Genomic DNA, 11,863 nt, shown 5'->3' with positions numbered 1-11,863 from the left:
AGTTGAGAAAAACCATAAACCATTCAGTTTACTCAGCAAATGAGGGACAATCTTTAATGCTTTGATGCCTTTTAAACGAATGAGCGATGGTTAATCATTCTCTCCCAGAGTTTATCCTTTAATCGCTAGGTTTAAATTCTCCAGTAGTGGTTGCCTCTAAACTTATGCCTGCAATCAGGACTGTAGACAAAAGCTAGTCTTTGTAGCAAGTTAAAAAAATTCCTCATTTTTTCCATGCTAAACTTATGATATGTAATTAATGCAAAAATAGTTTTCCCCCTTATTGGGATAATCTCATCTTTAAACATATAGTATTTTCCAGATTGGAGAACTCCATTTTGCAGGCATATTCTTAGAAGACTGAATGTAAACATGTTTTGTTACCCATTCATTTGTGACCTCAATCATTTTTTTTTTTTTTTTTTTTCTTTTTTCTTTTTTCTGAAGCTGGAAACAGGGAGAGACAGTCAGACAGACTCCCGCATGCGCCCGACCGGGATCCACCCGGCACGCCCACCAGGGGCGACGCTCTGCCCACCAGGGGGCGATGCTCTGCCCATCCTGGGCGTCGCCATATTGCGACCAGAGCCACTCTAGCGCCTGAGGCAGAGGCCACAGAGCCATGCCCAGCGCCTGGGCCATCTTTGCTCCAATGGAGCCTTGGCTGCGGGAGGGGAAGAGAGAGACAGAGAGGAAAGCGCGGCGGAGGGGTGGAGAAGCAAATGGGCGCTTCTCCTATGTGCCCTGGCCGGGAATCGAACCCGGGTCCTCCGCACGCTAGGCCGACGCTCTACCGCTGAGCCAACCGGCCAGGGCTCTCAATCATTATTATAACTGTATTCTCTACAATGCAAATGCTAAATTCTATATTATACTTTCCCAAGCACATTAGATAAATTTTTACACAGACAGACCTGTACAAATGATCACATTGGAAATTTAAAATAAACTGAGCTACATGGTAGTTTCCATAATTTCATTTAATATTGACAGCCTTTCAATTTAATTTTTGAAAAGCAATTACCTTTATTAACTTGGTATGAATGATTATATACTTTGATAAAACTATTGTACAGAAGTGTGTACATATATAAATCTATAGGTAGAATTATATACATTTCAATATATACCACATATTTTTTCTACTCACATTTTCCTCTTTAGTAAAGCAAAGCAGTTTTATTGTACATAGATGTGCAATGCTACATTAAGTCCTGAGTCATTTAAGGGATCATTAATAAGCTACTGTAAATCCTAGTTTTTCAGCTAAAGTTCCAGTAGATTCTATGACAAATATATGAACAAAATTATGTTTAAAAATGTGCATTCACCCATGTGCTTGTTTTGTGCTTAGCGGAGAACTCCAGAATATACAGTAGCCATTTACATTTGGGAATTCTTTTTTAAATATTCAGGATTTAACAAATATCCTATTTGTATAGATTTATAGAAGTTTTAAGTGATGTCAGCTACATCCAATTTGTCAAGCATGGAAGACTCCATTCATTATTGGACTTAAAATCCCTTTTGCAGAATATGAAATTCTGTGTAAACATTAGTGTTTAGGTATTGTACAAAAATTCTGACCAAACATGAGGAAAGAGAAAAAAAAAATACAATGAAATACTTTTAAATGCTTTTTTTGGGATATAGTCAGCCATATGGAAGGAATATAAAAAAATAAATGTATATTTTGGTGAAAGAGGAAACCGGATGAAAGTCAGTTAAGGGGTGTCTGGTGAGCCACCCACTTTGGGAGGTCCCATGTTGGCTTGTCTCAGAAAACCCAAGATAATCAAGCCACATTCATTTTGCCGCAGGGACGGACTCCACTGCGCAATGAGAAGGAAGCCCTATGGGGAGAAGGCCACAATTCGACCACAATGGGACAGTAACAGTTACCCGTCTGAGTCACCATCAGCAAGCAAAGCATCTCAGCCCCGAACTCAGGCACTAGGTATGAACTGTGAGGGTCGGCAGGCCGTGGCATCCGATCCCTGCCAGGAGGCGGTCCTGCACCAGGAGGCCCGCTGCGATGCGAAGGCACTGCGTTAGTGGTTCCTGTCACCGGCTCTACCCCGTCCCGTGGCTGCTATAGTCAAAGACTCCTTTCTTGAAGAATGGCGAGAACTCACAAATGGTGTGTTTGGAGAGAGTCAGCCCCACTTTGTGGATGTGAAGGGGAGATGTCGCTGACTGGAGCATCACGCCGAAAAAGCCCCTGAGGTATTTCTGAGGAAGAGACAGAGTTAAAAACAAGGTTAGGACATTTTTGGATAGAATTGAGGAGAGGGGTCAAAATGTCCAGAAACAACTTCCCATCCAGCTGCAACCATCATTAGGAACTACACTTGGGAAATCTCGACTGCCTTTGCCATTGTCAGTCCAACCGAGGACAGAGAGCCATGGCAGCCATGACACAGGTGACATGTCTTTGGCTCAGTGCTCTGACCCACATCAACACGGCCTCAGGCCCACGTGCAGTCACACCCAGAGGCTCCTGGCACAGGGGTCTGCTTTTCAGCACACTGTCACTAGTCACTATCTTACATTTTAAAAAAGTAATTTCCTCCAACTTACTCATTAAGCAAGAAGATGATTAAAAAAAAAAGGGGGACCTTGGCTGGTTGGCTCAGCAGTAGAGTGTCAGTCATGCATGTGGAAGTCCAGGGTTTGATTCCAGCCAGGGCACACAGGCGAAGCACCCATCTGCTTCTCCACCCTTCCCCCTCTCCTTTCTCTCTCTTTCTTCCCCTCCCACAGCCAAGGCTCCATTGGAGCAAAGTTGGCCCAGGCATTGAGGGTGGCTCCATGGCCTCCACCTCAGTCGCTAGAGTGGCTCCAGCTGCAGCAGAGCAACGCCCCAGATGGGCAGAGCATCGCCCCTGGTGGGCATGCTGGATGGATCCCAGTCAGATGCATGCGGGAGTCTGTCTGACTGCTTCCCCCTGCTTCTCACTTCAGAAAAATACCAAATAAATAAATAAATAATAAAAATAAAAGGGGGAAAAAGGCTAGCCATCTGTACAATGCTAAGCATGTTGCCGACTGGCATTTTTAAATGGAATAGTCACTCTCTGCTTCTTCACTTTGGATCCTTTTTAGAAACAAAGGAAAAGCAATACTGGGGACAAGAGGTCAATTCCAAGTATAAATGTTTACAGGTTATTTTGCGAATCCTATAATCACCAATGAAAAGAAGTCTAATAAGATGGATTGCTCTCAGCCCCCGACCCCACCCCGCCCTGCTGCCCGCGCCTGTCTCAGCGGTGTCACCTTTTCTGGAAGTGACCAGCAAAGCATGTCTGAGAGAGGACGTGAGGTGTGCTCGTGTGGGTGCTGGCGGGACTTGCTGAAGGAAAAGCGGGTGCATCAAACAGTCACTGTACTTCATCAGGCCATCGTACCCATGACAGAAAGCAAGACGGACGGGGGGGGGGGGGGCAGGAAGGGGCAGTGGGTGGTAAGGACTAAACCTTTATTATTGTCGCAGCTTGTTTAAAAAAACATAAACAGTCCTGTCACAAACTTAGAAATTAAACATAGTAATTATATACTTTGAGTAAGAAAAAGAATTTGTCTAAGCAACATGGCCCAGCAGGGACTTGTCCCATAGGAGGTAAGTGGCCTGTTGGCAAACATTTCTGATTGTCACTCGGGGGGAAGAGGGTGCGGGCTGCAGCCGGTGGGTGGGGGCCGGGATGTGCACAGGTCAGAATCATTTGGCTCCCAATGTCAACAGTGCCCCAGGGGAGAAACCTAGACAAAAGGAAGACGAACTCAGCTACCTCTACGAACTGCCAACCTAAGATTTACTTCGGAAAGAAGACACTTTGTTCTAGGAAGATTTGTTAGCTACCTTCTTTAAAACAGTAACAATGATTACGAATAACTGACATTTGTATAGTAACCCAGTTTCTAGAAATCTTCTAACAAATGACATTTTTTAGGATTTATGTAAGTATAACTGACACATAAGAACCGGACATTCTTCAAATCTGCCATCTGATGAGTCCTGACACGTGTCCTTTGTGAAACCTTCACCAGAGCAAGACAAACACTTGCACCCCCCCCCAGGTCCTTAAGTCACCTAACTGTACCGCATCATCACACTGTGCCTCGAATCACCTCTGTTTCTTACTGTCATACCAACTTTCGGGTGAGGAAACTGCTGTAAGAGAGTGCCCGAGCCTGGTAATCAAGAGAGATGTGTTTTTAACTCAGACTGTTTCGCGTGCTCAGTATTCCTCATTTATTGGTCTCATGGTATTCTCCCATGAGAGGTTTTTGAAACTGCTCTCAGGCTGAGGCAAGGAGGTGCCCAAACCAACAGCTAAAATATGAAAGTCTTACTCCAATACTTATTTGCATTAGAAAGGCAAAAGGGGCCCTGACTTCAGCTTTTCTGGGGGAAGGAGAGCTGAGAACATCCACATTATAGGAACTCGAATTCCAGCCAATGTGGTTCCCAGTAAAGAAGGTAGGCAGACGAGCCTGGCCAGTGCCTGCAAGGAAATGCACGGGCGTGGCTGGCTGTTTCTGGAGGCACAAGAGTGAGCAGATTGAGGAGGAGGAGGTGCCATCCACAGTGTGTGGAGCAGCAGCGTGAACGGAGCTGGCTGCCATGCTGCGTCACCCCAGCAGCTCCTAGGTGGTCCCCAGTCCAGCTTCCGGTCTCCCACAGGCGACATTAGCTGCAGACTAATGCTCATGGCAAAGGTGCCTTCAAGATGAATTCTGACAGAATAGAGGGTACTTAAATCCGGGAACAGATGTTGTATCCACACTTGTCATAATTAGCTCGCAAAGCAGGGGTCCCTAAAAGGGCCAAGAAAGCCTGAAGGGCATAATGAAAAGAGAAGTGAAAGTTACAGATATAAATAAAAGAAAAAGAGAAAGCATGGGAGACACCGTCCCTGCCTGGACACCACCCTGCACAGAGAACAGAACAGCAGCTGCAGGTGGTGCATTTTCTTTAAATGAACTCAGGGTCTGCTTCAGTTCACTGTAAACACTGCTCATTTTTCCTGTTCTGCAGAGTTCAGCAGCCTCGGCTCCCTGTATACAGACGGCATCCTTGCTCTGAGATGTGCTCTGAGTAGGAGGTATCCTCTGCCGGGCCCTCAAAGTGCTCTAGATCAGTGGTCCCCAACCTTTTTGGGCCACGGACTGGTTTAATGTCAGAAAATATTTTCACGGACTGGCCTTTAGGGTGGGATGGATAAATGTATCACGTGACCGAGACAAGCGTCAAGAGTGAATCTTAGACAGATGTAACAGAGGGAATGTGGTCATTTTTAAAAATAAAACATTGTTCAGACTTAAATATAAATAAAACGGAAATAATGTAAGTTATTTATTCTTTATCTGTGGACCGGTACCAAATGGCCCACGGACCGGTACCGGTCCGTGGCCTGGGGGTTGGGGACCACATGAGGTGTGAGCGTCTCTGGCTGTGTTGAGAGCCATATCCTTGAAATGAACAGAACAAATTCTTCCCAGCGAATGACAAAACCAAAGGACTAGGTCTGGGGTGGGGGAAAGAAGACAGAACTAAAATCCCAGACAGCCCTTGAGGTCACACACAGCATCACATCTCTTTTTGTAACCTCATCACCCTTGGCCCGTCTCACACGCTCTCACAATCCCTTCCTCAAGTGTTACCATCCTGACGGCTCACACCATTCATTCATTTCGCCAGTTTTTGAACTTCCTACTAACAGACTATTTTGTGCTTGGCTTCTACAGCTTTCCATGATGCTTGTGAGAGTCACGCCCACTGTTTGGTTTAACTGTACTCTGTTCATTATCACTGCTGTGTAGTATTCCCGCACAAACATCCCCACAGATGGACTTCTGCGAAGGGCAAGCTACCATGATTGGTTTGGTTCTTTAGTCTGAATTCTTCTTTGGTAACAAAATCTACTTCAATATAATGGTGTCAGTGAGTCAAGTTTATTACTATTCCTCCAAAAAAAAAACAAAAAAAAACCCCTTAGGGTTTCAGGCTCAGTCCAAGATCAACCAAAATGCTAGTACTCTATATTATTATTTAATATACACTGTAATATATATATATATATATATATATATATATATATATTTAAATATACACATACTTATGTTAGTAACATTTGTTGCCTGTGCTCACAATGCTTTCCACGGCATCTACATACAGCTAAAGGAAGAAAATCCAAGTCCTTCTTGTCAAGCCCTCCCTTTGCTGTTGAGTCAGAGACGTCCTAGACTGCCCTGGTATGTGAAAACTCAGTCCGGGTGCCACTCTGCATCCCCAGGGAGGTGCACTTTATTACAAAAACTGAAGAACATTAGGAGTTTAAGAGATTTATCAGGGCTATAGGGGCAATGTAGGACAAGGGTTTGTGAAATCCAATATCCAATTTCTGTTTCTCTCACACGGCATTTTCTCTATTAAAAAAAGAACATCAGCAGGCAAGTTTAAATATCTGCAGCCATTAGGGACCACAGAAGGCCTGCAACCCTTGCCCACCCTTAGTGCTGAGTGTCCCACCTGAGTGTTCACTCTGTTAACCACTCTGGGTCGGAGCCACTGAGAACAGCAGCCGCACCCCTGGGGTTGTGCAATGGATCAGCCTTGCCTCAGATGCTTGGAGGATGAGAGTCAGATTAAAACAAATCCGCTTTCAACAAGACTGCAAATCAGCGAAGAGTGGCAGGGCCAGAAGGGGGTCTGGGAGAGGGTCTGTCACAGTGTGAGTGACGGAGGGAAGGGGAAAGGGCCAGGAGGAGAGCGAGCCACAGAGAGAGGGGCAGAGGGAGGACAGAACACAGGGGAGAGAAGGAAACAGCACGACAATACTGGAGAGAAATGCCTGAGCGATCTGTTCATCAAGTTGACACAAAGATTTAAGAGTAGTAAGACATGTATTAGACATTTACCTAGGTTATTTACTTTTTGCTACTTGGACTAACACTGAAGTATAAGTTGTTTTCTTATCAATTACTTTCAGAAAATCAAATTTAAATGGCTAATCATTAAGGCATATTTCAGTGTTGATGCTGTATACATGCTGTCATAAAAGACCTTTCTTCTTCAGACTGCAGGCATATTTTATTTATTTATTCTTTTAAAGGTTAATCTATGCAGGGGCAGTGAGCAGGGGTAGAGATGGGCCCCAAAGGTCTTTTCCAAAGAGTTAAACTGGCAAGTGCCTTTTAAAAATCCTCTAACACAGACAAAATCTTGTTGGGACCATGAGTTGTTAAAGGGACCAATGGAAGGGTGAGGGACATGCAGACTGTGAGACACACCCCACACCAGGCTCCTGATCCCTTCTTTCCAACATGGCGCTCTTTTCCCCTTCAAGTCCTACGTGCCTAGACCCCTCGGTACTTCCTTAGCACTGTCCCCCATGTGCACATGCCAGACTGACCAGCTATCATATCACTACTCTCATGAAAAGGCCACTTACCAAGGGCTTGCAATGTTGTGGGCATAGGAAGGACTTTCAATGATCTATCTCATTGAATTACCGCAACAAGTTTTTGAGGTGGGGACTATGCTATCTTCATCTTCGAGATGAGGAAACTGAGGTCTAGGGGGCTTAAGGAATGTCCCAAAGGTCACAGAGCCCAGAAGTGGGAGTTCCAGGACTGGCATGCAGGTCTTCCAACTCCAGAGGCAGGATCTCAGTCACCTGGCTGTGCCCACAGCCCCCATCCCACTTCCCCAGCCGGGCACCCTCTCCTGGGCACTGCTCTCTCTGACCGGACAAGGCGGTCTACGCTGGGCCTCTGGGCTGCAGGGCCGGGTACGCTGCAGTTCCTGGGCCTGATGGGGCTCTCACGGTGAGGGAGGCAGGGGCACTAGACCCTAGAGTTGATGTCCATACAAGCGTGAGAATTTTCTGCGAGCTGGGACCTCCCAGTGGGGCCCCAGACAGTTTGCCTCATGCTGACACCTTACTCCCCGGGCCCTGGTGGCACCGGCCATGTTTTGACTGTTCTGCCTCCATTTCCAGCACTCAGATTCCCTTCTAGGAAAAAACAAAACAACAAAAGCAAGACAAAACAAGAAAAACTTTTCCTTCTTTGGGACTGGTTGTCTGGCTGACTTGGGCAGAAAACTGGTGAAATTTTCCCATTCACATTCTGGGACAGGCGCCTCACAAAGAACTAATGGATCCCTGCTGAAACCAGGGTCTTCCGGGGCGAGCCCCTGCCAGGCTGAGGAGCTGCTGCCTCAGAGCAGCTGCGAGTGTGAGAAAGTAGGGGCCTCCCACAGGGGCAACTTCGGGAGAGCCTTTGGTCTGCCCATTCCCGAGCTGGGGAGTTGGTAAGCCCATTTGCTTACATGGCCACTGGCGTTCTCCATATGAACAGACAAGCCCTGGGTGCTGGAAGGTGGCGGGCACCATCAGGAACAAGAAGGAGCCTCCCACCTACACCACAGCCAAGCTCTCGGAGGCCTAGGCTGTTGTCAGATGAAGGCGTCTGCCCAGGGCGCCCTTCTCTTAGGAAGAGGCTGGTCCCAGGAGGCTTTTGTGAATAACTTTCCAATGGGTCCGCGCATCCTAGTGGTACACCCCAGCAAGCGTGAGCTGGAAGCCTCCTGCCAATCTTTACAATTCTGACCCCACTTCAAAGCTCAACAACTAAACATTATTAATCTTTTGAACCAAAACACAGGCTAATATGATCTATTGGCTGTGTTAATGAGTTCTGAAAGACGAAACACAGTCCGCACAGCAATGCAGACTAATTTAGCCAGAATTTAGTCAATTATTTTAGAGTTTTAGACTGGTATCTCAATCAATACACTGCGTTAGGGAAAAAAAAAATTGACTATAACGTGCTGGGACATGCTATTACATTTTAGACATTCTTGATGAAGGTTATCATGTTAGCATGATTCGTGTGTGACCTACCATTTTCTGCTTCGGCTCTGGCCGAAAGGTAAAGTAATGAAGTTACGGAATGACCTAGGTCAAGGGCCTCAGACGGCCTCTGCCAGCTGTTCTCTACAGCGCTGGGAGCTTCGGGATGAAGTCCTAGTCTGGTCACAGGGACTGACCGCTGCTCTACAGCGCAGCCAGCAGAGTCATGTGAGAAGGGCAGGTTAAATGGTACACCCCCCAACCCATCTTGCAGCCATTCTCTTTGGGTCTGGGATCTGGAGAGGAGGGAAGAGGAGCAGTGTCTAAGGTCAGCAAACAACATGAACGAGGGAGCAAGGCCAGTGTGTGCGGTCTCTGTGTGGGGAACAATAGGACTTGAAGGAGAGCACAGCTGCCTCTGAATCTGGATTTGGGTCTGGAGGTACTCTGTAAAACGCACTTCCTACTTTATGAGTTTATATGAGCCCTAAGACACACTGAGGAAGAGGAGGACACATATGGGTATCCTTGTTTGCATATGAAGAAACTGAGAGACCAAGAGGCAGTGAGTTAGACAAGGTCAACAGACCATAAGAGGTTGATAAAATGCCTGGCTCTTCATTCAGAAAAAAGCCAGAAGGGCCTAGTTTAATTCTCATAGTGTAAAAATTATTATTATTATTATTATTATTATTTTCTTTAAGTGAGAGGAGGAGAGATAGTGAGACAGACTCCCACATGCGCCCTGACCAGGATCCACCTGGTAACCCCTGTCTTGGGCCAATGGTTGAATCAACCAAGCTATTTTTAGTGCCTGAGGCTGATGTGCTCAGACCAACTGAGCTATCCTCAGGGCCCAGGGCCCATCCTTGAAGCAACTGAACCACTGGCTTCAGGAGGGGAAGAGGAAGAAAAGAGGGAGAAGGAGATACGGGGAAGTAGATGGTTGCTTCTCCTGTGTGCCCTGACCAGGAATTGAATCTGGCACATCCATATGCCAGACCAATGCTCTATCCACTGAGCCAACTGTCTAGGGCCTCATAGTGCAATACTTTCAGCATGAAATGTAATGCATAAAAGTACATGCAGGGAGAGAAGATGGCAGCGGAGTAGGCGGATGCACAGACACCCAGCTCTCAACACCAAACTGGAATACAAATCAATTTAGAAAAAATCAGCATGAAAAACCAACACTGAACTGCAAGAACAGCTCTCAAAAACCAAGGAGCAAAGAGGAAGCCACAATAATCCTGGTAAGGAGTGCCTGAATCTCCTCTGCTTACAGGAAGGGAAGGAGGGGGGTGAGGCTGAGAGCCCAGAGAGGATTTCACAGAGGAAAAAGAGCAGAAACTACTGCTCACAGCCACTTACCTGGCGACCAGGGAGCAAGGTGGGTTGAAAAGACCAGCTTATCTCCCAAGTGGAAAAGACAGGGAGAGGGACAGACTGTGAGGGGCTAAGGTATGCAAGAAACAAAATAAAAAAGCTGACTCATTCGTGCTGGAGGCGGCCATAGCTGGGGGAGGGACTGAACCTTTCACAAAACAGAGCTGAAGTGCTTCCGGATCAGAGATCTCCGGACATCTATCCAGCTCCAATCAGCACAACAAGACACAGCTGAAAACAAGAAGTGGGGAGGAGGGGCAGTAACTCAGGTCTCCATGGAGATCTGAGATACACCTCCCCCTACTAAAGCTGAGAGAAAAAACCCTGCCCCCAGTGAGATTAGTTGGAGGAAGAGACCTTCAGCGTCTCAGGTTACACCCACAGCATTCCTGGATACAGTTTCAAGGAAGCCCCCTGCTGAGATCAGTTAACAAGACTATCACCTGTTAAGAAAACAAACAAATCAAGACTTCAAAGCTGCCCAAATCCGAAAGTGGATTACAAATAATAGCTGATACCAACCCACGAAGACCTAAAAATAACACAACTGAAAACTGGAGGCAGACAACACCAAGCCTAGACTCAATCAACTCTACAAATAAAAAAAAAAAAAGAAGAAGAAGATGAGAAAACAAAGGAGTGCAATCCAAATGAAACCACAAGAGACACTTTCAAGAGATGAACTGAGTGATATGGAAATAATCAAACTTCCAGATGCAGAGTTCAAAATAATGATTGTAAGGATGCTTAGGGATCTTAGAACAACAATGGAGGGGGAGTTTGAAAACCTAAATAAAGAAATAGCAAGTATAAAAAAGAATCAGTTGGAGACGACAAATACAATATCAGAAATAAAGACCACAATGGAAGGAATTAAAAACAGGATAGATAGAGCAGAGGATCGAATCAGCGAGTTAGAAGACAACTGGAATGAAGGCATGAAAGCAGAGAAGAAAAGAGAAAAAAGACTCAAAAAGTCAGAGGAAACTCTTAGAGAGCTCTGTGACAACATGAAGAGAAATAACATCCGCATCATAGGGGTTCCTGAAGAAGAAGAAAAAGAACAAGGGATAGAGACTTTGTTCAATCATATCATAGCTGAAAACTTCCCTAAATTAATGCAAGAGAAACTCTCACAAATCCAAGAAGCACAGAGGACTCCATTAAAGAGAAACCCAAAGAAACCTACACCAAGGCACATCATAATTAAAATACCAAAGCTAAGCGATAAAGAGAAAATATTAAAAGCTGCAAGAGAAAAAAAAGTTATCACCTACAAAGGAGCCCCCATAAGGATGACATATGACTTCTCAACAGAAACACTTGAGGCCAGAAGGGAATGGCAAGAAATATTCAAAGTAATGCAGAACAAGAACCTACAACCAAGACTACTTTATCCAGCAAGGCTATCGTTTAAAATTGAAGGAGAAATAAAAAGCTTCCCAGACAAAAAACAACTCAAGGAATTCATTACAACCAAACCAATGCTGCAGGAAATATTAAGGGGCCTGGTGTAAACAGATAAAGTGGGAAAAGAATACAGAAAAAAAAAAAAGAAAAAGGAATACACCTTTAAAGAAGAAAATGGCAATAAACAACTACATATCAATAATAACCTT

At 45.4% G+C, this 11,863-nt stretch overlaps 1 protein-coding gene across 2 annotated transcripts in view; it reads right to left on the bottom strand.

Annotated features, from left to right (window-relative positions):
- Nucleotides 1-866: 866 nt before the first annotated feature.
- KIF16B (kinesin family member 16B) overlaps nt 867-11,863 on the bottom strand; it is a 366,353-nt gene continuing 355,356 nt past the window's right edge. The window contains exon 28 of one of the 2 annotated variants that reach the window (XM_066234515.1): nt 867-2,232. In XM_066234515.1, the coding sequence (XP_066090612.1) occupies nt 2,074-2,232 (159 nt within the window). In that variant the 3' untranslated portion in view covers nt 867-2,073. The remainder of the gene's footprint in view (nt 2,233-11,863) is intronic. The other variant, XM_066234517.1, reaches the window with a different exon arrangement.

The sequence above is a fragment of the Saccopteryx bilineata genome, chromosome 6, assembly GCF_036850765.1.
Source record: "Saccopteryx bilineata isolate mSacBil1 chromosome 6, mSacBil1_pri_phased_curated, whole genome shotgun sequence".
Lineage (NCBI taxonomy): Eukaryota > Metazoa > Chordata > Mammalia > Chiroptera > Emballonuridae > Saccopteryx > Saccopteryx bilineata.
Note: the sequence above shows the minus strand (reverse complement) of the source record. Positions and strands in the feature narration are given on the sequence as shown.